Genomic DNA, 27,700 nt, shown 5'->3' with positions numbered 1-27,700 from the left:
CTCATTGCAGTGGTGCCCAACAGCCACCAGGGGGCACAGTTTCACAAGATTTCAGGCAGGAACCAGTCAAAGCATCACTCAGGTAGTAAAGGGGCAGATTCGAGGACCAGATACGAGCGTCTGCGCAGCTCACACCCCTTGGGTTCTACAGCGGCTGTCCGCTCGGTTTAACTCGTCTCTTTTTGGAAATCATGGTGGCTAAAGCCAAAAAGCAAACCGGGAAGAGTCCGGCGACCCAGACTGACCGCGACAGGAGCCCGCTTGTTTCGCCACCTGGCAAAAGTAACGTTAGGCGACCAGGCAGGGAGGGCAAGGTTTTCAACAGCACGCATTCAAACGGGCTTTCGGGCATCAGACACAAGCTGGGGCTAACTCCGTCTGCAGCCGCCAAGCTGGGAATCACTCTTCTCCTCGGTAAGTTCAGAACCACTAGCTCGTTAGCTTCTTGCAGAACCACAAGCTAACGAGTGCTAACACTAGCAGCATTAGCAGCTCCGCTAAATTAAGTTATCTCCGCTGCCGATCACTTGGCTAACGTTAGCTCACCCTAACGGTACCTCTCTAGCGGTAGTTACCTGCTGTTGCTGTCCGTTAAAATCAAATGAAAGTGTCCCGTATTTCTTCCGCCTATATGCCACATCAGCTCCACACGTGTTAACAGGTTTTCTGGCAAACTTCAAGCTTGGCGTTCTCCTCTAAATGCACAATAGTTATAACCCCCGTATCACTCAAAGTCATCTCTCCTCTCTCCAGCGGGTTGTGGCTTTGCAAATCTAGCCTCCTTTCTCAGTGATGAAGTAGCTTTTTTTTTCTGCAGTAGTTAAAGTTAATTCTTTCTGTTCACAGCTGCTCTGACTGGATATCTGCACTGGTAAGCTGCGCTTTTATCGGCTTTACCAAGTTATCGTTCACTAACTACTGTTGCGTTTACTTGCTCTTACTTCACACATATTTCTCCCCCTGCAATTAGGTATCATCTCACACAGCTCTTTGAGAATGACAGGCACTTTTCACACCTGTCTAACCTGGAGAAGGAAATGGCTTTTCGAACAGAAATGGTAATTAGTTTTTCTTTTTTGTAAGGCAACAGCAGGATGCACAAATCTTTGATAAATATTGTCATCATGAATCTTGAAGGGCACAGTTTTTGTATGGCCGTTGTTTACCATCGTCTACCTTTATTTTGACATAAGACAGTAAAAAGTGTGAAATCCTTTGCTACAAAACAAGATGATCAAGGTCTAAATCATATTAATATTTAGCATGGATTCCCTTTACCATCAAAATAGCAGCAATTGTTCCTTGCGTTTGCTCATTTAACGGGGGGGGGCTGTTTGAGCAGTTTGGAAAACTATCTTGGGTCTTTCAATAACCCCAAATTCAATCCCATGATGTTAATGTATTTGGCTATATTTCAGCCATGCACTACACCTGTTGCAGAGCAGTTTATTGTCCTTGTAGCTGAAGATACACGTAAATGATGTCCAAACAAAAACAGACCTCATCAGACCTACACTAAGAGGGCTTGGTGGTTCTGCTATACTTACTGTAGATAGATATTGTGGTGGCTTTCTCTTTTTCTTTTTTCTTTTTCTTTTTTTTAGCTGACTTGTCTGATTTGATTACATGGTCACTGAAAATCAATAAAGAGCCATTGTGAGTGATTATTTTTATATATTTAACTTTGTTAACTTTGTTTTGGTTGAGATTTCGACATGTGCTGAAGAGGGATGGTGGATATACTGGAGAAAGGATGTTAAATATGGAGCTGCCAGGAAGGAGGAAAGGAAGACTGGCACAGAGATAATTCATGGATGTATCAAAGGAGGGAATGTAGAGGGTTGGTTGGAGGATGATAAGGATAGGGTGAACCCTAAAGGAAGTAACTGAAACAGGATGATGATTTTGTGGTCTCCTCTCCCAAGAGGACAGTGCATCCATCAGGCATGAGGGCTCCATGATTTGTGTTCAGCTATGAGAGGATGTGAATTATAGATTTGTGTTAATAACAGATACCAGCCCATCTGAACATATGTGGTGGATTTTACACCCACGTGTTAGAAAGTGGTCTCCACCATCTTCATTAAAAAAAACCTTCACGTTTGAGCTGTTGTGGTAGGATGTGGGCCAACAACTTTCTCAGAGACGTTATGCCTCTAATTCTTTCTAACTATGTCATGATATATTTTATTTTGTCATGCTACCAAATGACATTGAGACAGATTAGATGTTGCCTTGATGGTATTGCATTAAAATAGGATTTCCAACATAAGTAGTGTATGTATCATTTGTAAGGGAATGTTTTTTTTTTTGGGGGGGGGGGGTTACTAGTTGTGCTTAAAATTTAAATGTGTTGAAGTTAGTCACACGAATCAGGCAGAGACAACTCTTTGGCTTTCACAACATGCACTTTTTTTTAACATTTTCATCACATTTTATAGACCTCATCATTGCTGAAGTCATTAAAACTTAATGAGTAGATTGTTATTGGCAATAAATATTTGCTGCTGCCCCAGTGAGCATATAAGCACTGTCACGTTAGCCTTCTGTAAAACAAAATATGACAGCAGTTTGCATTTTTTTAAAAAGGCCATCAAAATGATTTCAGCCTGGTTAATAAAGAAATGCGAGGCAAGCTCATCACAAAACATTCCTGCATAGTTAAGATGATGATGTTGTAATAATTTCCCAAAAACAGTGTTTCTATTTGACATGCAAACTGATTTCCAATGAAAAGTTGGTTAAAGTGAACTTTGACCCTTGAGCACACCAGCCAGAGTTGGTCAACAATAACCATTGCACAGACGTCAGCTGAAGTGAAAGGGGGAGAGAATAAATATTTAGAAGAAGACTTACTGTTGACTGATGACTGTAGTTAAGCTAGTTTCACTATGACTGTCCATTCAGAGAAAATCAAATCAGTAATACTTACCATGTTGGACTTTACAGTTGTTACTCATCTGTCACTTTCCACGTCGATCACTCGATGAAGAGCTGCACACAAGCAAAATTAACATTTGTGTCTATAAGCACTGCTGCTTTTTAGATCACCATCACTCTGTGTAAAAGCTGCTGATGTTTAATCAATCAATCAATCAATCAATCTTTATTTATAAAGCACTTTTCATACAGAGAAAATGTAGCACAAAGTGCTTTACATAGTTAAAAGCAGCCCACCCCACCCTCCAACTCACTCCCCACACTGACGCTTAAGTGACGCTCAAGGTGAAAACTTTGTCAGATGAAAACAGAATACTTGTCTTGCCTTCCCCCTGCTGCGTGCTACCAAATGGGCTGCGAGCCATGGCCATCTGCTGAGCCCGTGTAACTCATTCCAGTTTCTTCTGTCTGAGTTGTAGTGCTGGAGTTATATTTAGTATCCGTCTGCTGCCTTTTTCTTTCTGTAATCTTCTGTATGTAATGTTCTTTTTGATACCAGGGTCTGTACTATTCCTACTACAAGACAATTATTGAGGCTCCTTCTTTCCTGGACGGCCTTCACATGGTCATGAACGATCGGCTGACAGAGCATCCGCTGGTTATTAACACACTGAAGAGATTCAACCTCTATCCAGAGGTAATATTGATTTTTGGCAAATTACCGTGCACATATTTCATTTGTTGCTCTCAGACTAAAATTATTCATAACTTTGAAATATTTTCAGAAGAAGATCAAATCTTCATTCTCGTGGGATGTATACAGTGAATCCCTTAGTACAAACAAAACTCTTTTACAGAAGGAATAAAAGGTTTGAAGGGTGAGGTAATTTTATCGTGAAGATGTTTTTAAGCTTTGGGATAAAAAAAAAAAAAAACCCCACTTCATTAGTATTATATTGTTTGAAGTGTTGGCAGTACAAGAATCTGGATGCATTTAATGAGCCAAATCGGGTAATGCAAGTAATTGGAGAATTACATAACAACAGTTTATGAATTTAGCAAATAGATGTTTGGTGATTAAACTTTTTTAGTCTTTTAGATGATTGCTTATGTTGAATTTTGCTCCATGCATTTTCTCCTTTCATGCATCCCCTCTACTTTTTTCTCCCTGCAGTCTGCAGTCCTTTGCCATGTAGCAAATAGCAATAAGTGCAGTTAGAAGTGGTATATATGCCAGATTAATGCGCTTTCCTAACAATGAATCTTGCTGGATGGAGAAACCAGATTTGTTTAATTCTTTCTTTACATGATGGTTAAGAAATATGCTCACTGAAGATGAGTGAGTGAGTAATCAGGCTACTCTGATGGAACAAAATAAAGGAAAGAGATGTGCTGGAAAGCCAACGTAGAGCATTGTTGCAGAACAGACTGTGAAACAGCAGCGTTTTATCTCCATTGTCATTTTGTAATTTTCTGAGAAGCCAAATTGAAAGTTGAATTAGGTTGTTATAGATTGCACAGCTTAACATTGATTCTTTTGTGTGTGTGTTTTTTTTAATTTTTTTTTTAATTTTTAAAAAATTTTTTTTATTACAGTTAGATGACTTTAAAGGCGGCACGGTGGTTAGCACTGTTGCCGCACAGCAAGAAGGTCCTGAGTTCAATTCCAACATCAGGCCGGGGTCTTTCTGTGTGGAGTTTGCATGTTCTCCCCGTGTTTGTGTGGGTTCCCTCCGGGTACTCCGGCTTCCTCCCACTGTCCAAAGACATGCAGCTTGTGGGGATAGGTTAATTGGATAATCCAAATTGCCATTAAGTGTGAATGTGTGAGTGAATGTGAGTGCGAATGGTTGTCTGTCCCTGTGTGTTGGCCCTGCTACAGACTGGCGACCTGTCCAGGGTGTACCCCGCCTCTCGCCCTATGACAGCTGGAATAGGCTCCAGTGCCCCCCGCGACCCTGAAAAGGACAAGCGGAAGCGAATGGATTGATGGATAGATGACTTAAAAAAATAAAATAATATATGTATATATATGTATCACATTAGTCTTTATTTATTTATGATCCCTTTTTGCAAACTCATAGACCAGAATCCAAATCATGCTAGTGTCTACTCCTCAGAAATTCAATTCAATTCAATTCAATTTTATTTATATAGCGCCAAATCACAACATAAGTCGCCTCAAGGCGCTTCATAGATAAATAAATAAATAAAAGGGATAAAACAAGTAATTTAAAATTTGATGTTTAAACAGGATTTTTACATCCTGTCTGTTCTCCCCAGGTGGTCCTGGCCAGCTGGTACCGGATGTACACAGGTGTAATGGGTTACTTTGGGATTCCCACAAAAATGTGCTGGTCCATCAACAGAGGAGAGGGACTCACTCCTGTGGACAGCTGTGAAGGTAAACACTGTTGCCATGGCATGTAAGTCTTAACTAGAAACGTGCTCAGTTGTGTGCATTTAGACACACACACACACACACACACACACGGGTCAAATCTAATCCGTTCCTGTATTTCATCCTACTTGGTGACAGTTGTAGCCCCTTTGCTTGAATAAACGGTTTAGCTGTCACTTAAGATGCAGAGAAGTATAAATATCGCAGATTTGAGAAGTTTGGTAAGTAATTCTTGACTTCATTTAACAGTCCGTCAGTCGGCTAAGAGATAATTTTTAGGCCCGTGGTTTAAAAAAAAAGAAAGAAGAAGTAGTAGTTAAGCTTAAGGCATCCAGGCATCCTCTGCAAAACTAACATTTACTGAATAACATTTAATGCGAAAGAAGAGAAATATACTCATTGATTTTTTTTTCTTCTAGCCTTGAGGGGGAAAAATGTTTTTAACCTTTTCCACATCCTTTTTTTTTTTTTTTTTTTTAAGTTGGCTCACAGTAACATTTCCTGGAAATTAAGTCTGCTGAGCGAAAACAAGCAAAAGCTGCTGTCAGCGTTCCTTTGTGAAGCTGCAGTCTCCATGTTTCTGTCGGTCTCATTAGTGAATGTGGCACCCCACGGCTGATGTACACAGGCTGTTTTCACAGTGTTTACATAAACCTGATGCAAGCTGCATTGCATTTCCTGTAACTGTCAGCCAGTATGTTATTTTTGTGTGGTTTAAAATTACACAGTAGAACGGAACAAGCAGTTTTGGAGCTAGATCCGTTTTCTGTTTGTCCAGTGATTTACCGTCACATCACGGAGATGATGCGATGCAGCTCTTAGCGATGTCAATGCATCTTCAATCTCTTAGTCATTGTTGCCGTGTAGGTCTGTTCTGTGTACCTTCTTATTATGCTGGAATCATTGAGAGGAGATCGTGCCAAGAATATAGCAGCGAGACGTCATTTAACTGAGCAGTGAAGTCAACAAAACGTATTTGCTGTCACTAAAGTTTCAAACTTTAATCTCACCATCAGAATTTAGAGAATGACTTGTGGAACCTGCAGTGGGATGTGCAGTAATAATGTATTATTCCAGTTTGATGGTTTTTGTTTGGGGTTTTTTTTTAACCCCACATTTTTATTTATTTATTTATTTTTGATAGGGCTGATCGTGACATGTTGTTTAATGTACTTCCTGTTGTTATGCTTCAACTTTGGTGTCATTCAGATATGACATTTCAGATGCTGTATAAAAACTGTTATTTTTGTCACCCATCGGTTTGCTTAACTGCTTATCCAGTTTGGGGTCATGGAGGTGTTGGAGGCTATTCCAGCCAACACTGGGAATGAGGTGGCATAAACTCTGGACAGGTCCCGGGTCTATCACAGGGCTAAATTAGAGACCGACAGACAACCATTCATACTCTGATTCATACCTACAGTCAAGTTAGAATTATCATTTAACCTAATATTCATGATCCTTTACTACGGGAGGAACCCATGCAGACGCAGAGAGGACATATAAAAGACTTGAGTAGCATATATTTATCTCACACATACCATTACATATGGATTTTTTTTACTATAATTTTTTAAGTAGCAGAACTGAAAATTTTTGCAACACAGAGTCTGCAGGAAGTGATTAGTCTGTGGTGTCTTCATTGCAGAAGCGGAGCACAGAAATCCTACCTGTTTCATGGGTTATTTTTGCATGACCTAACTTACTCAATCTGCAGTGACCCAGTTTGCACACAAAATGCCTGCAAATGTGACTTTCAGATCATTAAACACGTAGGGGTGTGTGGGGGTGTGTTTTCAGATTACTCCTGTAATCAGAGATTTACATTCTTTTCGTGATTGCAGTCATTTTCAAGGGGTGTTAGGGTGTGTGAGATGACTGCAAAGTGGTCTGTCTGACAAAATCAAAGGTGAAGTTAAAATCATAAGTTCAAACATATTGGCTGTGCTAGTCAGTCAGAGAAACTTAAAATCAATAATGTTTCACACAGTGCACAAACTCACAGGAGGTATGTCTCCCATCAATATTTCACTGTAATAAGTTGTTAAATCTTGCAACAAAGTTTCTATGTTTGCATCAGTGATGTAAACTAAAGCATAATTATCACCTGTTCGATGGAGAAGGATAGAAGGCAGTCCTACAAGCAAAAAAAGTGCATAATGGATTTGCTTTAATTGGCATAGGCTGCAGTCCCCCGGTGACATGGAAGAGGATGGATGGATAAATGTACAAAGTCATTACTAATAGAAAAATTGTTAAAGAAAATGTTTCTCACATGCTGCTCAGCCTCCATGTGGGTGGTGCTCCTGCTCAGAGAGAGAATAGTAGGATGGCAGAGCTTAGCAGTATTATTCATACATTTTCCAGTTGCACTTTTTAAGACAAGGAAAATCTTGCTAAAGGAGCATGAAGTGCTATTCTACATGACAAAATAGGTAATTAGCAACAGTAAGGTGAACTGAAGTGAAAGTAACTGCAGACAGAGATGATGGGTTTGTTTCAAATCCTATGCGACGTGCAAATATACCAGTAGTTGAATATTGACGTACAGTTCTTGATCATTTACATTTGTAAAACATTATATCAGCAATTTCCAATGTCCAAACGATGTCCTCAAGTTACTACTTTCTAATAAGTCTTTGTGAAATGTAGCAAATTAGCTGGTCAATGGAAAAATAATCAGTTATCATGTTATCAAAGCTGAATTATATGTCAGAGAACTCTATTGGTAGCATTTAACCTGGATAAAAATTGCATTTCTGCCTGTCTTTGTTGCGCGCTCCAGGAATGGGTGACCCAGCGTATTTCTATGTGGCCTGTGTGTTCCTGCTGAACGGCATGATGATGAGCATCTTCTTCATGTACGGCTCCTACCTCAGGTAACCTCTCCAGCCCAGCACTCTCTCCTGACTCGCTCACATGGACAGTGAGGAGAGGATGATTTTTAAATGGTCCATCCCAATAAGCTGTCAGGCGTAGATCATTTGTCTGCTGTCTTGGTCAGATTTATAGATTTGAACTATCGGAAAGAAGATAACTTCTCTGAATCCGTCTGCTTTCTGCTCTTCTTTTAATCCCACCTCATTTTCATTTTTCCTCATTAGTGGCAGTCGACTGGGTGGCGTTATTACCACATTGTGTTTTTTCTTCAATCACGGTGAGGTAAGTGCAGTTCCTTTAATATCTTTATCAGGATATTCAAATGTTGGAGCTTTGGGAAGTGTAAGCTTCTGAAATCTGTAAAACTCAAAATGGAAAAAAAAAAACCCTCAGAAAAAGAGAAGGATGGTTAATAGGGACTCGTTTCAGCCCTCAAAGGAGCTTAGAGTTGTTTTTGGCTCGCACTCAAAGCTGAATCCCTCCGCCTATCTTCTTCTCTCAAGTTTCCTCCAGAACAAATTTCAGTCAAGCGCACACTCGAACACATTTCTGTCCTTTCCCCGAGTGCTATGGCGGCTTGTGACAGCAGCATCTGTAATTTCCACTTTTTCGGAGGAAGTAGTAAAATGGCAGTCTGGCTGGGTAGGCGCTCCGAGGTCAGTGTTGACTGCATTAAAATAGAGGTGTGGGTGTTTATTAGCCTTTAGAGACAGGCTCACTAATCTGTGAATTATGCTTCTGCAGGAAATCTAAATCGTCACTTGCTCTATTTTCTGAAACTAATTTTAACGCTGTAACCTTCTGCATGACCTGACGTTCACCTCTTGATAAATGTAACTACACGTCGTGTGGACGCATACCACAACAACTTGAGTGGTGTGGAAGGTTGCGGCATAGGGATAAAAGGAGTTTCTGGTTACGATGTAGATTTCCTGCAGAAGTCTAAATCAAGCTCAACAGCAGGACCTAAGCAGACTGCTCGCTGGATCCGTGCACAGATAAAAGCTGCAACTGTGCAGTTTGTACCTTATTAGTCTACTGTTCCTGTTTTCACACTAAAATGGAGTAAGGAATCAAATTAATAAATCATTTGTTGGAATAAAAGAGCTCCTTATTCTATATTCAGCATTTTACATGGTGTTATTTTTTTTTCTTTTAATTTTATTTCAGTTTTTTCTGTTTAATTGTGAGTCTTTCATTTGTAATATTTTTACTTTGAAGTTTGTGGGGGGGGGGGGTTTGGTTTTTTTTGGTATGGTATCTCATGTTATGGAGCTGCACACCTACTGCGCTATGAGCCACAATGCAATTCATGATTAATGCTATAGCGAGTATATAGAGCCATATCAGTCAAAAGTAGACATTCAGAAAGTTAGATGCGATCCATTTATCTAAACTTGATTGTAGGCAATCACTTTATTTGAGGACTGAAAAGCATGAAGTACAGTCACAAAGAAACAGTCACACATCAGCCTAAAGTTGATTAACTACAGCTAAAGGCAGTCACCGGCTTAAACTTTCACCTGTTTTATTTTATTCTGGTGAGGTGACCTAGAATTCATCAATAAATGTGTTCTCCTGCTACAGCATAGATTAAGAACATGTAAACCTCCTCACACACAGTGTTTTTGCATTTAAGAAATCCTGCCAATAGACCAGTACCAGATGTCTTACATTAAGTGTCTGTAATCTCTACACAAGCTGTGTGTTACTATACAGTCTGTGTCAATATAGGATTAACTGAGATTTATTTATAAGCTGCAGAGGAGTAAAATGTATCTCTGTTTTGTTTTTTTTCTCTCAAAGAAAATCAGAGCTATGTGAATTTGAGTTTGAGCAAATTTGATTCTTTTCTTGTCCACGTGTATTTTATCAGAGCACTCGGGTGATGTGGACTCCGCCTCTGAGGGAGAGTTTTGCCTACCCTTTCCTGGTCCTGCAGATGCTTCTTCTCACATACATCCTACGGTAAACTCACTCAGCGTCTCCACTGCTCTGCTAAATTCATATTGTTGTAATTTGGTAAAGTGTTTCAGAATGTGCAAAGGCATCACAAACACACCCGAGCACATCATGAATAACTGTCATGTTAATACTGGTGTGGGACCTTGTTTTGCTTAATGAACTCCAAATGATGGTGGAAACATCTTTTGTGATTCTGCTCCATGTTGACATAATTGAATCACAAAATATCTGTTTGCTGAATGACCACATCCCAAAAGGGCTTTACTGGTTTCAGAGTTGGTGACTGGGGAGGTCAACAAAATCTGATCTCAGTATCATGTTTATGAAATCCATACTTGGAGACTTTTTTTGACTAGGGCTGTGCGATATGACCAAAATCTCATATCCCGATATAAGACATCTATCGTCCCAATAACGATATAAATCACAAAAATTTTACATTTTCTGTAAATTCTGTGAATCTCGGGCAGCTCGACTTGCGTGAAGTGTTTCCAGCTGGGCGTCGTGTACCTGGAGTCGAGTGTTTTAACCGATGCATGAAACGGCATGCTAACGTTTGAGTCTAAGGTTTATTTTTTAGCACCTGACGGCTCTTTTCTCATCCGTAAACACTCTGCATACTCTTTCACGTGATTCAGTTTATTTTGAAAAGTCTCAACAGGATCTTGAGCTTTATTGTGAAAGGTTTATGTGGAAAATAAACAAGCGGACACGCGATAGTTTTACCGTCGTTGTTGCTAACAACAACGCATAAAAACACGTCTGTAGTGTGGTTATATTAAATATAAGAGAAAGAGAGAACTTCAAGAAATTAATATAAACACTACAGTTACCATCAAAACAGTGAACAAATATTGCCTTAAACAGTTTATCTTGCGACACCACGAAACAAACGATAGTGTGAAATGAAACGACAGATGTTTTTATATCGTCATCCGGTATATATCGTTATATCGAACAGCCCTATTTTTGACACAGTTCACTGCTCTGTTTGAAGATGATAAGTTGTAGCTATGAATGGATGTACATGGTCTGTAACAATACTCCGGCTCTGTGGCGTTCAAACGGTGATTGGAATTAAAGTCCAGAGTGTTCCAGAAAACATGCCCAACGCTATCACACCACCAGCAGCCTGGACCTTTGGATACTGTCTCAAGCTTTAGCAGAGTGGAGAATCATTAGACTAGCTGCAGTTTTTTATTTTTAGCCTTAAAATTTCCAGTTCGATTGATCTTGTGTTCACTACAGCCTCAGATTTCTGTTGACCCAGGCATGGTTTTGTGCCATCGAAGCACAACTACCTAAAGGATAGTTGGCTAATTCTGAGCCGCTTTTCTGCTCAACACAGTTAGCCGTTCTGTCTACTCTGACCTCTTATCAGCTATGAATCTCTGCCTGCTAAGCTGCTGCTGGATGGGGTTTTTTTTGTTTTTGTTTTTCATTATTCTGGGTGAACTGTAAAGACTGATGTTATGCAAATTCCAGAAAATCAGCAGTCTCAGCAATACTCAAACATCACTGAAATACCTCCACTTCTCAAATCATCACTGCCGTCACGTGATTGTCTGATCAGATTATATGACAATAAGCAGCTAAGCATAATATCCAGATAAAACGATCACCAAGTAGATGTCTGAACACATGTTCATGTAATCAGTTCATAATACCTACACCTACACGGCTCAGATATTATATGGTGCATTAGTTGGGTATATACTCTGCATGCCTAATTATATCTAAGCGCTTGAACGGTTTTAAAAATATGAAGAAAGATGGGGAAGCATCTGTTTTTTTTTCTTTTCATTTTAACACCCAGCTGGTGGTTGGCAGCTCAAGTTGTGTGAAAACTGTTTTGATACTGTGACTTCTCTTAGTGTCACAGTTAACAGTAAATTGAGAAGTACTTCTGTTTTATTTTCTTTTTAGCGTAACTTTGTCCATAATCAGGTTTATGTATTACCATTAGTGTGAGAGTGAATGTTTGTACATCTGTGTTTTCTTAAGCATTTTAATACATCTCATCTTATCTCTGCCACACCCTTGCTCTCACCACCTTTTCCCTCCATCTGTGTCTCTTCCCTCCCCAGGACACGGAACCCGAGCCGGACAGCTATGGTCGCTCTGGGCATCTCCAATTTGTGCTTTATGCTGCCTTGGCAGTTTGCCCAGTTTGTGCTGCTCACCCAGGTAAACAGGGCAAGATAAACATTGTGAGAGAATGTGGAGGGGAATGGAAAGGGAGCACAGAGATTAAAGAGAAAATAGAGACTTGGAGAGAACAGAGGACTGGCAGCGCAGGTGCAAAAAATCAGACGCTGGGCAACATAGCAAAGAAATAAAAAAATCAGAAAGACTGAAAGAAAAGGGATAAACTCAGGAGATTCAAATCATATAAAATTCAAAAAAACATTCTTAAATTGAAATTTTTCTAACTGATTGACACATTTAGGTTAGTATAAAGAAGTAGTAAATTAAGGTGTGTGGGCTGGCAGACAGAAGAGTCGAATAACTTCAGAACAAACAGGTCACTGCAGCAAGCATATGTGCTTAGTAACAGTTTAGCCCACGCTGCTGCTGCTGCTGCCCCCTCAGGGCTCTGCTGCTTTTGTGCAGGGACTTTAACGCGGGACGTGTTGTTTCACAGATATTATTTCTTTGTTTCACATTTATAAGCTGCTAATTGAACCCATTCACCTCAGCCACTGCATGCATAATGCAATTCAAGGCCAAATACACCCACAAGCACTGCTTACTCATCAGTACAGAGGGAGTTTGATGTCAGTTGTTGGGTTTTACTATTTTTGGGGGGGGGGTTTGTTTTGTTTTAAAATTTGCAGTCACACAGTTAATTTTCTACAAGGCCTACAGTAACCCCCTTGAGCAATTACAATGGTCAAACAGAATTTGATTCTGATCAGTAATTGTAATGGCCAATTTAGAAAACCTTCCAACTGATTACATTTGAGTGTGAATTCCCATCACAAGAACAGGTACTGGACAGCGTCCCATCATGGTGTCCTTTGAAGTCTCAGGGTTTTTTTTGTTTCTTTTTGTTCGCTTGTTTGTTTTTTGTTAAAGCGCTCACTATAACTGTAGTTAGTTTTGTTTTACATTATCAGCAGTAACTCAGACTTGTTCCCAGTGGGTGCTGGTGGTCTTACCTCTGCTTTGAGCAGATGATGTAGTTCTTTATTCAGCAGCACCCTTTAGTTTGTGCTGGAGTGGTTTGCAGTGGGGATGTGAATGAGCACCTCCTAATCTAAGGCGTTCTCAGCTTGAAAAGAGTAGCTTGCCCACTCCAGGTGGGGAATGAGTTGCTGGTCTAAATCAAAGTTCTAGTATCTTGCGGTCTTATTTATAAATGAGGGAAGACTGAAGCAGGAGATTGCCAGATTGAGTGGTGCAGTGTGTGCAGAAATGTGGATCCTGTTCCAGTCTGTCATGATGACGAATGAGCCGAGACGGAAAGCGAAGATGTCGATTTTCCAGTTGACCTACGTTCCTACCATCCTGTGGCCTCTAGCTGTGGGGACTGAATGAAAGAATGAGATTGCCGAAACAAGCTGGAGCTGAAGAGTGTCATTTACCTAGAGCTCAGAGTAGAGTTGCTACTCTTCCACGTTGAAAAGAGCCACTTCAGACGGTTCAAGTAAATGACTAAAATGCCTCCTAGGTGAGGTGTTTGAGCATGTCCAAATAGGAGCAGACCGCATGAAAGCTGGATGGATGGATGCTAAATATAAAGTAGGGTTTTTATGTGATAAATACACTGACAAGACAACAGGAAATAAAGGGAAGAGGAATGCAGTAAAGGATCCAAGTGGTATTCGGGTTACATTTATAACAACTGCTATGTATATTTAGAGAGTCACTTTATTTTAACTGTAATCTTTCAAATGCCGTGATGTATTCAGGCTTTGGGTTTAAGTTCTGGAAATGCACAACAAAAATATTATGTTAGAGTGCTTCACAAGATACATTATGTAATGCAATGCCATAAAAGCTTTAAAAAATGAGTTGTTACATGTAAAGTGCAGATTTTACAGTTTGTTTGTTTTATTGCACCCCATTTTCCCTGTTCTTTCTTGATTAATATACAATACTACAAATTACTGTTGGAAGGAAGGAATGTAAATTTCCCTTAAAGGCTCAAATCCAGCTTTGACATTAGCAACTTTTAATGTAAAGATAATCATGGGAATGTTATTGTTGTTTTGGACTTTTTTGTATGTGATGCATTAATGAGCTTTGTGGAGTGAATTGTTAAGGTAAACTACGCTTTGTTTTCCAGGTGGCTTCTCTGTTTGCTTCGTACATTCTGGGCTACCTCGCTGCTGCTAAGATGCAGTCCATCCTCGTCACTCATATGGTACAGTAGATAACTTTTCCTTTTGCAGTTATTTTGTTTCTAATGGCAAAACTTTACGTATTCGACACTAGTGTATTTGCATAAAGTTGAAATGTATTCGTTTAAAGCAATTTACCAAGATGTACAAGGTAGACTTTCTCTGAATCAGGTGTTGGGCATAAGTGAAAGTTTTCACTGCTCCTGTCCTCTGAGCTGTAACCGGCTCTCGCTCAGTTCTCCTTATCTCCCTCAGCTCCTCGGCCGGGAGAAATTCACATGAGCTGGTTGGACAAAGTCAGCAGAGACTTTGTCCTTGAAAAAGCTTTAAGGATACCACTGTGCATACATGAGTGCCTAAAAGACGAGGGATGTGTGGGCAAGTTATTTCACACCACCAAGGACAAAAGGATATCTGTATTTGTTTGGAAACGTGTAAAGATATTTTTCTTTGTGGGTGTAGTATTTTGGACGGTTGTCCCTCTTTTCCACATTCTTTACCCTTAATCCTCTCAGCATGCCAAGCTGTTAGCCAGGGCCTGTGTGCGCCACTGATAAGGAGAAGGGCCTTTGTGGTAAGATGCTGGAGATTTGTGTCAGAGGAAGGCATATGGCTCTGCATAATTTAGAGAGTTTGGGAGTGATGACTGTGTGTGTGTGTGTGTTCAAGAAAAGAATAGACACAACCAGGAGTCGATGTCCTCTGTGACCTCCAGCTTGTGTTAATGAGCCTGAAAACTGTCATTAGTTACAGAGCGTACACATGTGTTCACTCATATGCCAATAGGATGTTTCTAATTACATACAAAGCCTCAAAATATGTGAGCTACTGTTATAAAAATACCAGAAATACTTCCTGTCTGAATGGCAGCACTTCAGCATTTGATTATTGGGATATCATTTGGTTTCTAGGTTTTTAAGCTGCTTTTTTATGTGGAAATATGTAAGACATTTCTCTCTCCTACAGCATCCATCATGCTTCATCCCACGTTTTTGTTGCCATTTTAGTGACTTTGCAAAGTAAAAATCTTCCCAGATGCTTAATTGACTTTTTTTCCCCCTCAAAAAGCCACTGAGCGGAATACCTTATACACAGGATGGCTTTGCAATCTGGGGTCTTGCTCTTAAGCAAGAAGTCAGCTCAGTACGTGAGCAATGAACCGCTCTCATTCTTCATTGAGCTAACACAAAGGCAGAGACTGAGTACTGTAAGAGAGAGAAAAGGAAAAGCTCTAAATTTTCAGTGTTGATTAGCATTATGAGAACCTGAATCTATGTACGGTACTAAGCAATCAAAGCAATTTTGATCAGTCGAAAAGCACTTTGACATTTTCTAGAGCAAACATTCATCAATATGACGATAATAATAATGATGTTTCTGAAAAATATCTGTTCAGTGCCTGAATAACTGGTAACATTATGACTGTCACCACCGAGGTTCATCTGGCAGTACCGTTTACGTTTCCAATACTCTGAGTTTAGACTCATCACAGGAGCCACAGAAGCAGAAAAATAAACCTTTTTATATATAAAATGCCAAAGTCTTTTTACAATCTGTAAAGCATTGCAGCGGCTTCATAATCGGTATAATTTTTCTAATAAGTATCTACAACATTTTTTCATAATAATTACAGCAGCTGCTGAAGCCGCTGGTTTGTCATCACTGTCAACATTATAAACAGGTCATTGAATAGGATTGTATTTTAGTTGTGGCAGTATATTTATGTTTTAATACATTAATGCATGTTTACTTAATAAAAGTGTTGGTTTTTTTTAAAAAAACATACAAACGCCAACATCAACAGTGGCATGCAGACTATTAATACGCTGTATCCCTGACGATCTTCCTGCTACAGAAACGTTTTTTGCTGTTGGCAGTAAACATGGGACTAAGTGTTTTTATGGCAGCATTAGAAATACTGGCTAAACTTCAGCACTACCTGCCAAGCTTGGATGTTCAGCATTGTTTAATTGCACACACGGGTCATGCACATCATGCTGCACCAAATAGGACGGGGCTGCACTAAACGGCCCTCAGTGGTTTGAATACCACGTTCATGTGAGGAATGATGCTTTCTCTTTGTCCTCTTTATGCAGATCACACTCGGCGTCTGCTTTGTCCTGATGTTTGGTAACTCCATGCTCCTTACATCCTTCTACGCCTCTTCACTAGTGTCAATCTGGGTGAGTTGGAGGCTCCTGTATTACGAATGTTTAATCATTGATTGGTTCAAGTCAGTCCTGTTTACTCTGATCAGTGATGCAGGTGGATTTAAATTTCAGCATATTTGTAAGAGTACACAGTTGTAACACATGTGTAACAGTAACTGCATTGTATTTTTTTCCTTTGGAGTGGAGTTATTCCACTTGCTTTTCACTTAAGATTTGTTGTTTTATTTTTTAGGTAATCATTGCAATGAGGGAGCGATTTGCTCAAGTCTTCAGACAAGGCATTGTCATCTGGGTACTAAAGAGTTTTATTATCTATGCTTTACTGCACAACTACATGTTTCCACTTTACAGTATTTGTGTCATTCTTACAACATTCACACACTTTTGAGAAGAAAAAATAAAACGAGAAAATGGTTGCATGAATATCCCAAAAACAAGTGTGTAGAGAGAGAGAGAGATCACATAATGTTGATCTAACAGAATAGAGTGTCATCAGACAGTCGGGTATCCCTGCTGTGCTAAAATATTTGAAGCCAACATCTCAAAGAGTAAGCATGCTTTTGTTTATGTAGTTGTCCAGTCAGCCTCATGGTTTGACTGCTTTGTTCTTCACCACCATACATCGCCTGTCTGAATCTTATGTATGTATTTGAACATGTCAATCCACCAATGTCGATCTGTTTTTTTTTTTCCTGTACAGGTCATGCAGGGCCTGGCTTGGGTCGGCTCAACAGTTCTGCTTAAATTCCTGCTATCCACAGTCTTGGGTGCCTCTGATGATGTAAGTAACTCTAACTCCCCGTCTGTAAAATCAAACTCTTTTTCTTGACTCAACATTAATAACGGAAATGAACATTTTTAGGTCATTGTGTAGGTATTAAGTAGATGAACCAAAAATGACCTCATAAGTGGGCTGATATAGTAGCTCAGTTAATATAAATGTAAATGGACTAGCCATATGGAGCACTTGAGCCATGTTTGATATTCACTATCAGAAAATGTCAAATTGAATTATTAAGAACTGAATTAAATATGCAAAATTTAAGAATAATTTTTTCACAGGGTGGATTAAAGTTTTATTCAAAAATGTATGTTTTCTAGGCTCACATCAGTGGATTAATCAAGTCTAAGTTCACGAGCTACAAGGACTTTCACACTCTGATGTATACATGTGCTGCTGAATTTGACTTCATGGAGTTGGAGGTAAATTCTGTTCCTTTGTCAGAGCTAAAGATTTGTCTCCCTGCCACTAAAGGATGACGGGTGATCACTGTGATTCTGAGCTGAAGCCTTCCCTGATAAAATGCTAGTCTCAGGCAGTTTTTTGAGGAAAAGCTTGCCAGGTCTCACTTTTTAAAATGTCAGTGCTGTGAAGATGTCAGAAATGCTGTTAAAGGCCTGCTCCTTTGTATCAGAGCTGCTGGATTGTCTTACAGCAGGGCTGAGTGTGGAAGAAACCAGAACTGTGCTCTGAATTTGACAAGAAACAAAATCTGACAGCAAAACCTGGCAGCTCATTTTGGGCTGAGTTATGGGCTAGACAGTCGCCTGGTTTTGTGTGTGGTTTCTCAGCACTGCAGAGAAAACGGTGCATGCTTTTGGAACAGGCTGGCTCAAGCAAAATGCAGTGAAGCAGCTGTAATCAGTGCAGTCATATACTTTCTTAATGCTTTAAGATTTACTTTCTTTAATTAGCACTTTGCATTTTTATTGTAATCTGTTTATTATATATAGAATTGCAACATATCATGATTCATAATATTTTGGCCTTTAAGCATTTGCAGTTAATTATTGCAGTGCTCAATTAAGAATTTCCCAAACTGTTATTTATTTTTATAACCATGTTTGTATTTTAGTAGTAATTTGCTGTGCATTAGTCTCTCACTTGCCGGCCTCCTCCTTGAAATTATTTCAGCTTAGATATACTACAATGCTCAGATGTGATAGTTGTCCTCTGTCTCTGAAAGTATTATTGTAGGATATACCTAACAATATAAAGGGTCTTGAGACGGCTGTTGTTGTGATTTGGCTCTATAAAAATAAAACTGAATTGAATTGAATTGTCTTCTTCTCTGCCTCAGACTCCTGTGCGTTACCTTAAAACTTTGCTGTTGCCCATCAATGTGCTGGTGGTTGCTCTCATTGCTGGCAGGGTAAGTCCTCTTGTAGGCATAAAACCTCCCCTATGAAATGGATAAACATTTGTTTTCAAAGCAGCAGACGGTATCAGGTGAGGTGTATTGGGAAGCCTTGCTCAGAACAGTTATGGGTTTCTCTTGGTCTGTGGGAAAATGGATGAAAATTAGCAATCTGTCTTAGTCACTGCTCTTTTTGTTCTTGTATCGCCTATGCTACAGTTTACAGTACATTCCTGCATATTGAACCATCGAAATTACTTTATATTTTTAAGCTTGAGGTGAGGAAATGTTGGCAGAAAAAGCAAGAAAGCCAACAGTCATGTGTATAAGAAATCTTTTGTTTTTTTTTTTAAATCTCAAACTCTTCTGTGAAGAAGAAATTATGCAGCATGACTGTCAGAAAGTGTCTGCAGCATGAAAGCTACGATCTCACCTTTCAGAACAGCAGGCAGTCAGACATAAAGATCAAATCACTTATTGAGTCGTGAGCTTCTGCTTCACAGCAGCTGAAAGACAAAGCTGCTGTCTGCTCTTGTTAGTTCACGTAGCTTTCCTTCCATTCTTGTGTAGACTAAGAAGCTTTTTTAAATTCAGGTGTTGTTGTTTCAGTTTCGGTAAACTACAGTTGTTTTATTTGGACTTGTCAGGAACTGATATGCATTTTTATATTTAAGCCTTTAAGGAAGGGAAGGATGAAAAGATTTCCCCCCGATTCTGGTCACGCTAACATTTGTAGATGGGAAACATCAGAGGAAAAATATTTGAGGAAGTCCTATTTATATGATTTAATCTCATTATACCCTGCCCACGCTAAGCTAAGAACACATGAATCAGTTTGACAAAGCATGATATGCAGAGCATTTAAACATGAGAAGAAATATCCTTCGAAGTATTTGTCTTTTTCAGACCATCCAGGATATAGTCCGGTGCCTGAGGCACGGGGAGAAGACGTTGGCCAAGACTGAGGACGCTGACGAAGCTGCAGGGTGAGGCTTCCTCTCTAGGGTGATTTCAAGGACTTGATGCATTCTGTTGATCAAACAGAAACTGTGTTTAACTGGGAAAATAAAATGCTCTAAAATAATGCGGTGTCTTACCTTTAAAAGTAAAATAATGGCTTGATTTTTGTTTTGAGTGGGCAGCTGGCTTCACATATTTCTGTTCTGTGTTGCAGGTCTGAAATAGCTGCAAAAGGAGAGGTGAGAAAAATACTTACATCATTTATTTTTTTTGTTAAATATATGCAGATATAAAAATTATCTTGACCACACCTCCACGTGTTCCCTTTTCCTAAACCTGTTTTATATGATTATATTCTCCCGTGCAGTGAAGTCTGCTCAGTTTCTATGCCCCAGAGTGATTTTGATCCCTTTTCTCATTACCAGGAAATCAAAGGCATTTTTCCCTTCTGCTATGAAATCCCACTCTACTGCCTTTTGTCTGCTTTCTCCCAGCTGCTTCATGTCATTTTCTGTAATATCGCTCTCTGGGCAGTAAAATGTTCAGATGTTCAGTTTCTAAAGCTTGCCTATATAATGGCTCTGATGGACTATAAATGCTCAGAGAGGAACACTTTCTCACTGCGCAGGAAAATACAGGTTAAAATGTACTGAAGAGATCACAGCTAAGGAGCAGATCGCAGTGCTGTTTCTGATTGTAGTTAATGACAACTTCCACTATTTGTTTTTTTAGTTTGCAGTATGTGCATCACAAATTTAGATCAAATAAATTTGATTGCTTAATCCAATCCTACATCAAATGAGCGACACTAACATTACTGAAATGCGTCTGCACTTTATGTCCGTAAACGGCACAGCTGTCATCTGTGACTTTTCCATCTGTGGAGTTGAATCCAGAGTTCTCAGTTGGCTAATTGTCATTTAAAACAGAGAGCAACAGGAAGGCGAGCATTAAGACACACCATTATAGACTAAATACTGAGTTTAAATTCAAATAAAACATAGTGGTTTTGTTAATACTTTTTTTAATAGTTAAATTTTTGTGTTCAAAGATGATTTTGCTGGCATCATAACATTTGCCATCCTTGACAGGTATGCCAATGTCATTTGTGCCATTGGCATACCTGCCAGTTCTGGTCTTATCAGGCAAATGCTGGTTTATCAACATAGATCTCACAAAAAGACCCCACGACCTCACCCCACCCTCATAAAGTCTGTTTTTTCAAGCGTTGGTCAGAAACATGCACACACATAACCTAATATAGGTCATAATGTAGAGCACAAAAAAGTTGATACGGTCCCACTGTTTGGTTGATGCCCTTCCAAAGCCCTGACTAGCTCTCCTCGTGTAACGGCCCATCTCCTGCCATCTCCTCCACACTCTGGAGACTATGTTGGCAGACATAGCACACTACCTTTGCAACCTGATTGGGCTGCAGGTTCTCTTTCATGCTCCCAACTGTAAGAAGGATAGTAACAGATACTGAGAGAGAGTAATGGCCTGTAGTTACCACCTGAAAAGCCGTTCTCTTTCTGTAGCGGCTTAGCTGCTGTCTCTCCAGTGCTCCTGTTTTTACTTTGATTTGCGCCTCAGGATGTAAAATGGGTTCACAATAGATTCTGCTTCCTAAGTGAACTGATTGATATCTCTAAACGTAACGGACTTTGTGTTTTATTACAGTGATTCATTTATTTATTTATTTTTGTCTGAGCAATACATTTAAAAACAGACCATCTATATATTTGTTACACCTCAAAGGTGGACACACTGTAGGCTTGTATCCACAGATGAAACATTGAGCTTTTTGAACTGGTATCTACATATCTAGAATTTTTCCACTCTAAGGAGTCAAAGTGCTTCTTACTGAAAGCCACTTGCACTCTTTCATGTGGTGCGATTCAATGAGTTTGGGCAGTCTGGGGTTCAGCATCTTGTCCAGCAGCACAACTACGGTTGCTAGACAACCAGCTGTCCCTCTTGAGCCACAATGCCTCAATTTTTGCTTCTTAAATTACTTACAATATATTTAAATTTCAATCATTTGACAACTTGATCAAATATTTTAGCAGAACCTAACAGTAAGGAAAATATCAGGTCTATGTTCAAATATACACTCTGCCCTTTAATCAGTGTGAAAAGCACTTTGTGATAAGTAGTCATTAAGGCAGCAATGTAAAATACTATGAAATGCGAATTTATATAGCAATGTCAGTCAAGTCAAACAGATTTTGTGAAACACTCGGCTACAGAAGAGTTTCTGGTAGATGATTGTGGATTTGTTTAATTTTCTGTGTGTCCGTTTTGATTCGATCTGTGTGTGAACCTGTTTCTCTGTAGCTGGTGTACCACAGTCTGCAGCTGGTGGCTTTTGCTGTCCTGGCCATCCTCATTATGCGCCTGAAGCTCTTCCTGACGCCACACATGTGCATCATGGCGTCATTGATCTGCTCCAGACAGGTCTGTCTCTCAGTGACGCACAAAAGCAAAACAAAAAAACTGCTTTCAATATTGTTTTACCTACAAAGTCTCCTCTTTACTTAAATATAATGAGTATGTTCTGTCCCTTCAGCTCTTTGGCTGGATTGGGGAGAAGTTTAAGCAGCACACTGTGGTTTTTGCTGTATTGGCCATCATGGCCATACAGGGAATGACTAATCTGCAGGCCCAGTGGGCGATCATCGGAGAGTTCAGCAACCTGCCCCAGGAGGAGCTGCTGGACTGGATCCAGGAAAACACCCGTCCTAGTGAGTGACCTTGCCTGATTTCATCGCTACCGAGCAAACAATAGTATTAAACAAGTATTAAGATTAATAAGCAGCTCGCCCTGATTGCAGCATAAAATTTTAAAGTATATTCTATTGTTATAAATTATGAAGCACTGTATATAATCTAATGAATGAAAACTTTCCTGTTTGATGCTCTGCTTTTGGTTTCTTTTCTTTTTATTTGGTTTTTGCTTTGATTGCAGACGCTGTGTTTGCTGGAGCGATGCCCACCATGGCCAGCGTAAAGCTTTCCACTGGTCGGCCTATTGTCAACCACCCTCACTACGAAGACGCTGGGCTGAGGTCAGAGGAATCTACAGCTCTTCTTCAATCTCCAATCTAGCATTAAATTAGCTATAAAAGATTTATTTCACAATTTCATTCATCTCGACAATAAAAGAAATGAATCAAACACTGCACCAAACAGGCATTTAAAATGACCATTCTTCAAATGATGATTGTGCTACTTTTCACTTCATTAACTTAATTCTGGAAGCAAAAATGTTGAGTCAATTTTTCCCCACACCAAATATACAAGTCCTTTATTACCTTTTTGTTCTCATCCCACTGCTTTATCACACTTTATAACATTGTTGATTCTCACAGAGAGAGAACCAAGCTGGTCTACTCCATGTACAGCCGCATGTCTGGAGAAACCGTTAAGAGGAACCTCATGAAGCTGGGAGTAGAGTTTTTCATCCTTGAGGATTCGTGGTGCACCAGGCGAACCAGGTACTGCAACAGCACCGCTGCTCCTTTCACTGTCGTGTGCACAGTAGACAAGCTTAAGTCGACCCCCTACTGCAGCAGTCCACGCTGCTAATGAAGTTGCATAATTAAACAGTCAATTTGTGTTTATTATTATATTTACAAAATACCACAGTTTTTGTGTTGGTCGTATCATTTTGTTTTGTTGCCTTAAAGGCCAGTCCGTGAAAATATTGTCTGACATTAAACTGGTCCGTGGCGCAAAAGAGTTTGGGGACCACTGCCCTGCTGGACAACTTTTACTCCTTTTAGGCAAACAGTGCAACCATTAAGTTTGCTGTTAAATCTGTTTTGACCACTGTTAACACAACACAATAAAAATTTGAAGAATATTTTCAAAAAGGATTAAAAAGACAAACAAAATAGAATCGAATTCAACTTTGTCATTGCACATGTCACAAGTACAAGGCAACGAAATGCAGTTTGCATCCATCCAGAAGTGCTTTAGCCATGATATAGATATATTTCAAATATATATTAGCAATAATATAGATATATTACAGAAATGGGTCTGTTATAGGTATGTTACAATGTACACGGTATGTAGATGTCATTTATGGTGCTCCGGTGATGCTCTGGGCAGTTTTCACAACCCTCTGCAACGCCTTCCGGCCCAAGGCAGAGCAGTTCCCGTACCAGACTGTTATACAGGTGGTCAGGATGCTCTCGATGGTGCAGCGATAGAGGTTCACCAGGATGTCTGAGGACAGGCGGTTCTTCCTCCGAGTCCTCAGGAAGAAGAGGCGCTGGTGAGCCTTCTTGTCCAGCTTGGAGCAGTTGGTCGTCCAGATGAGATCCTCGGAGATGTGGACTCCCAGGAACTTGAAGCTGCTCACACGCTCCACAGCCGTCCCTTTAATGTAGATGGGTGGATGTGGGTCAGCAAAATGCTATCCCTGAAACCTTTAACATTGCCTTTTATCTTATTTAATTCTTGTTTATCTTTCTCATTCTTCCTCTCCATCAGACCTGGGTGCAGCATGCCAGAGATCTGGGATATTGAGGACCCCCAAAATGTTGGTAAAACCCCCCTCTGCACCCATATTTCCAGGAACTCTCGACCCCACTTTACCACAGTCTTTTCCAATGACATTTACAAAGTTCTCAAAGTCCCCAAAGCCACCAAAGATCTCAGATAACATCGCTGGACACACTGGCTCAACACCAAACTGTTCGTTGCGTCACCTCTTTGTCGTGCATTTTTTGGTCACTCACTGCCGTTGCTGCTTTTTACTTCCCGAAAACCCCGGTTCCACATTTCTTTTGTTACTCTGATTCACCAAACGGTGGCTCAAAAACAGGTTGGACATAACAAACAAGTATGCCATGAGTCTAAAACCTCTTGGTGGCGTCACAGCTCTCAGTATTTTTAACTCAGTCTCTTTCCAGACTAGCTATTGCTGCGTTGTTGTCACTAGTGATGTTCATTATATGAAAGCCAGGCGGTGGTGGTTGTAGCTCTCCATTTAGCTTCCTGGCATTGGTCTTGTTACATATATTCCTTATTTTAAGGGATGCTCTACTTACATTTGTATAGTGTTTTTCTTACTGTGTAGACCCGATTTTGACTTTCACTTCAGAAGTAAACTTTTGTCTGGCAAGACCAATCAGTGATGTCCACATACTGTGAAGCAATACCCTCTGCAAACCTGGCAAAAGCTGACTTCTTCTATTGTTATGCACAGTGTTGATGTATGAAACGATTTTTCAGTAGTACACTATTTTTATAATTTATTGGTGTCACCGTTTTTATGCAACTTTAAAAGTGTTGAAACATTTTATTTTCAAGCAAACAGTGTTTTGAGACTTTTGGGAGTCTAGGAAGAAAATAATGTTCTTGTGTTTTAAAATGTACATAACATTGATGTCTATGTGAACTGAATTCACTCAAAAAACATTTTAGCTTAATTGGGAGCAGAGCTTTTGTTGTTGCTTCAGTAATAGTTAGTTTATTGTATAATTTTTATGTCCGAGAAGGTAACGAAAACATCGATTTCTTTGATTTTTTTTTTGTAAATACTGACTACGTTGTTTTGTAAACTGCTGATGGCCTTTAAAATGTTCTTTGTGCTTCTTGAATTATTGTTTGTTGCCAAAGGAAGTTTTATTATCAAAGCTGCATATTCAGGGTACTGTAGCATATGAAAAATTCATTTTTATGTGACAGCCAATCAGTTATTCGTAGCAGTAAATTTTATGGTAATGGTAGCAGTCGCCGGTTCCTTTGTCGGACCACATTAAAAACATGCCTCATTTGATTTATGCCATTACTTGAGAATAACAATGCCCCTGTCATGTCTGTTTAATAAATATGTAGCTATAGCCAGAAGCGGATCAGCTTTGCTTATTTTGGCAAAAGGACTGGAAAATGGGGAAAAGAGCTTAACTGGCTCCTTTAGAGAGTTATAGGAAAAAAACATAACAGGTCATAGTGTAATAACTTGAAAACGAGGTGACGTAGGATTTTGAAATTGATACCATAAGTGCGTCTACTAACAACTGCGGGCGACCTCGTCGTCAAGGTCAGAGGTCAGGTTTTCTGAAAATCTTGTAACAGGATGACTCCAGATGGAAGTCCAATTGATTTTCAAATTGATGGCATAGGTGCATTTATTAAAAATCTGAAACGAAAAGTTTGAATCCCTTTTAGGGAAGAAGTTTGGCGACCTTGGTCTCAAAGTCGAGCTCAGAGGTGAATCTTGGGAACATGACACTCAATTCATATTTTAGGTCTGTCTGCTAAAAATCTCAGACGAGTTTGAATCCCAGTGACTTCGAACTCAAGGTCAGCTTTCTAAAAACCACCTAGGCCATGAATTACTTGTTTAAATAAACCTGAATCTTCACGTCTAAAAGTCGATGGCTTGATCAACAGCTGATGGCTCAAGTTACATTAATATTTTCACAATTTACAATAAAGAACTAAGATTTTGCTCATTCCCTCAAAATACAGCTGTACAGAGTTTAACCGTTCAGCTTCAGCCGCCTACAAACAGTGAAGCTTGTCCTGCATTTCTGATTGTCTGTGGTGTCAGGAACGAACCTCAGAGACCATTCTCGTGGGATTTTTACATTGCAAAGCAAATTTCTCATCAAAGTTGAAATATTTTAATTTGGGTAAACATGGATTTGCCTGTAATGCTGCAGTTTTCCCTAGTTCAGAGATTTGGTTGGTTTATTTCTCTTAATAATAATCAGATTCAATAAACCCTTGAAGTCAGTTTTATGCCTGTTAAGATTCTTAAGTGCCATGACTCCTGGTAAAGGAGTTTTTTTTAATCTTTTCAGACTTGTATCCCTCTGTATAATCTATGAGTCTCTGAGCTTCTTTACTGATGTGTAATTAATATTAAAATGACAGTAAAAACCGGCACAGTACACTTTCGTACACTTGTGTTTTACACCCTGCAGCACCACAACTCGCCGTGGTGCACGACCTGCAGAAACGGCTGTTTATCGCATTGTGCTGCTCTTAGGTGGTGTGATGAAACTGTTTTCCTACAAAATCACAATTCCATGTTCAAGTTTCGTTTGTTTGCTTGTCTTTCCTCCCAGTCCTTGTGCTAAGGTGAGACACAAACTTGTTGGCTATAGCTTAATATTTGGTATACAGACATGTGGTGAGTGTGGCTCTTTTAAAAATGTAAAACTATTCCTGTGAGAGGAGTGAACCACCTTCACCAACAGGAGTAACTCAACCGTCACCACTCAGGTGTTTTTTCTATTGCCACTTTTCTTCATAAGATATTTCCTCCAGTCATTTATAAAAATGTATCAATGATTGTTTTAGTTTATATAAAAAAAGCTGATTTTGTTTGTTTTCTTGACAGATTAAAGATGTGTCTTGGGGTGAATAATTTACCTGACTTTAGTATCAGGAAAAAGATAAGATTTTTTTTTTTGTTGTTGAAAACTGTTATCTTCACGGTTGGAAAAAGTCGTTTCTGTGATGTGAATAAATGTGGCGAATTAATGTCTGAAGATTTTAATGGTGTACAAGCGAGCTTGCAAGTGCCCGGTTTTAAGCAACTGTGCCATTGTCACACTTTCCCAGACACTTTGACAAAATCACTTTATTCCACTCTCTGGCCTCGTTGTGTTTCTGATGTTTTTTCTATTTGTCTATATTTTCTGTATTTAAAAAATAAAATATTTGGAGTGAGCACCATTGCTTTGTCTTAAATGTAGATGTGAAAAGCACAAATCAAGCATTTATTTGAATTTTTAAAAAGATTGTTTATTGATTTATTTGAATCTGGTGTATTTTCCATTTATTTTTTGTTGGCTATATTCGTCATGCTTTCTTTGCGCTCTGCACTGCCTTTGTAGACATTCAAGAGTCACATCAAATATGTCCTGACAGCATTGGGAGAAACTCGCCCACTGACCTGCTCACAACACCTGTTTGGTTGTAATGGTGAGGCTG

General features: G+C 39.5%; 1 protein-coding gene across 1 annotated transcript; it reads left to right on the top strand.

Moving 5' to 3' along the window:
- Positions 1 to 27,424, top strand: dpy19l1l (dpy-19-like 1, like (H. sapiens)). The gene is made up of 22 exons (XM_005739242.2): positions 1 to 414; positions 847 to 871; positions 971 to 1,058; positions 3,440 to 3,577; positions 5,164 to 5,284; positions 8,067 to 8,160; positions 8,386 to 8,443; positions 10,038 to 10,129; positions 12,214 to 12,313; positions 14,418 to 14,495; positions 16,569 to 16,655; positions 16,876 to 16,935; positions 17,344 to 17,424; positions 17,745 to 17,846; positions 18,725 to 18,796; positions 19,688 to 19,767; positions 19,956 to 19,980; positions 22,079 to 22,198; positions 22,311 to 22,485; positions 22,710 to 22,809; positions 23,113 to 23,238; positions 24,242 to 27,424. The coding sequence occupies exons 1-22, from the start codon at positions 192 to 194 to the stop codon at positions 24,411 to 24,413; spliced, it is 2,217 nt and encodes a 738-aa protein (XP_005739299.1). The 5' UTR covers positions 1 to 191; the 3' UTR covers positions 24,414 to 27,424.
- The last annotated feature ends 276 nt before the right edge of the window (positions 27,425 to 27,700 follow it).

The sequence above is a fragment of the Pundamilia nyererei genome, unplaced genomic scaffold, assembly GCF_000239375.1.
Source record: "Pundamilia nyererei isolate P.nyererei 1_Seehausen unplaced genomic scaffold, PunNye1.0 scaffold00090, whole genome shotgun sequence".
In the NCBI taxonomy this organism is placed as follows: domain Eukaryota; kingdom Metazoa; phylum Chordata; class Actinopteri; order Cichliformes; family Cichlidae; genus Pundamilia; species Pundamilia nyererei.
The sequence above is the reverse complement of the archived record's forward strand: the minus strand, read 5'-3'. Positions and strand labels throughout refer to the sequence as shown.

Excerpts from the sequence above, each read along its gene's own strand:
- dpy19l1l (XM_005739242.2), top strand. The coding sequence starts at position 192 with ATGGTGGCTAAAGCCAAAAAGCAAACCGGGAAGAGTCCGGCGACCCAG. Across the intron at positions 17,425-17,744 it reads TCTTGGGTGCCTCTGATGAT|GCTCACATCAGTGGATTAAT; the intron begins GTAAGTAACTCT and ends TATGTTTTCTAG. Across the intron at positions 19,981-22,078 it reads AAATAGCTGCAAAAGGAGAG|CTGGTGTACCACAGTCTGCA; the intron begins GTGAGAAAAATA and ends GTTTCTCTGTAG.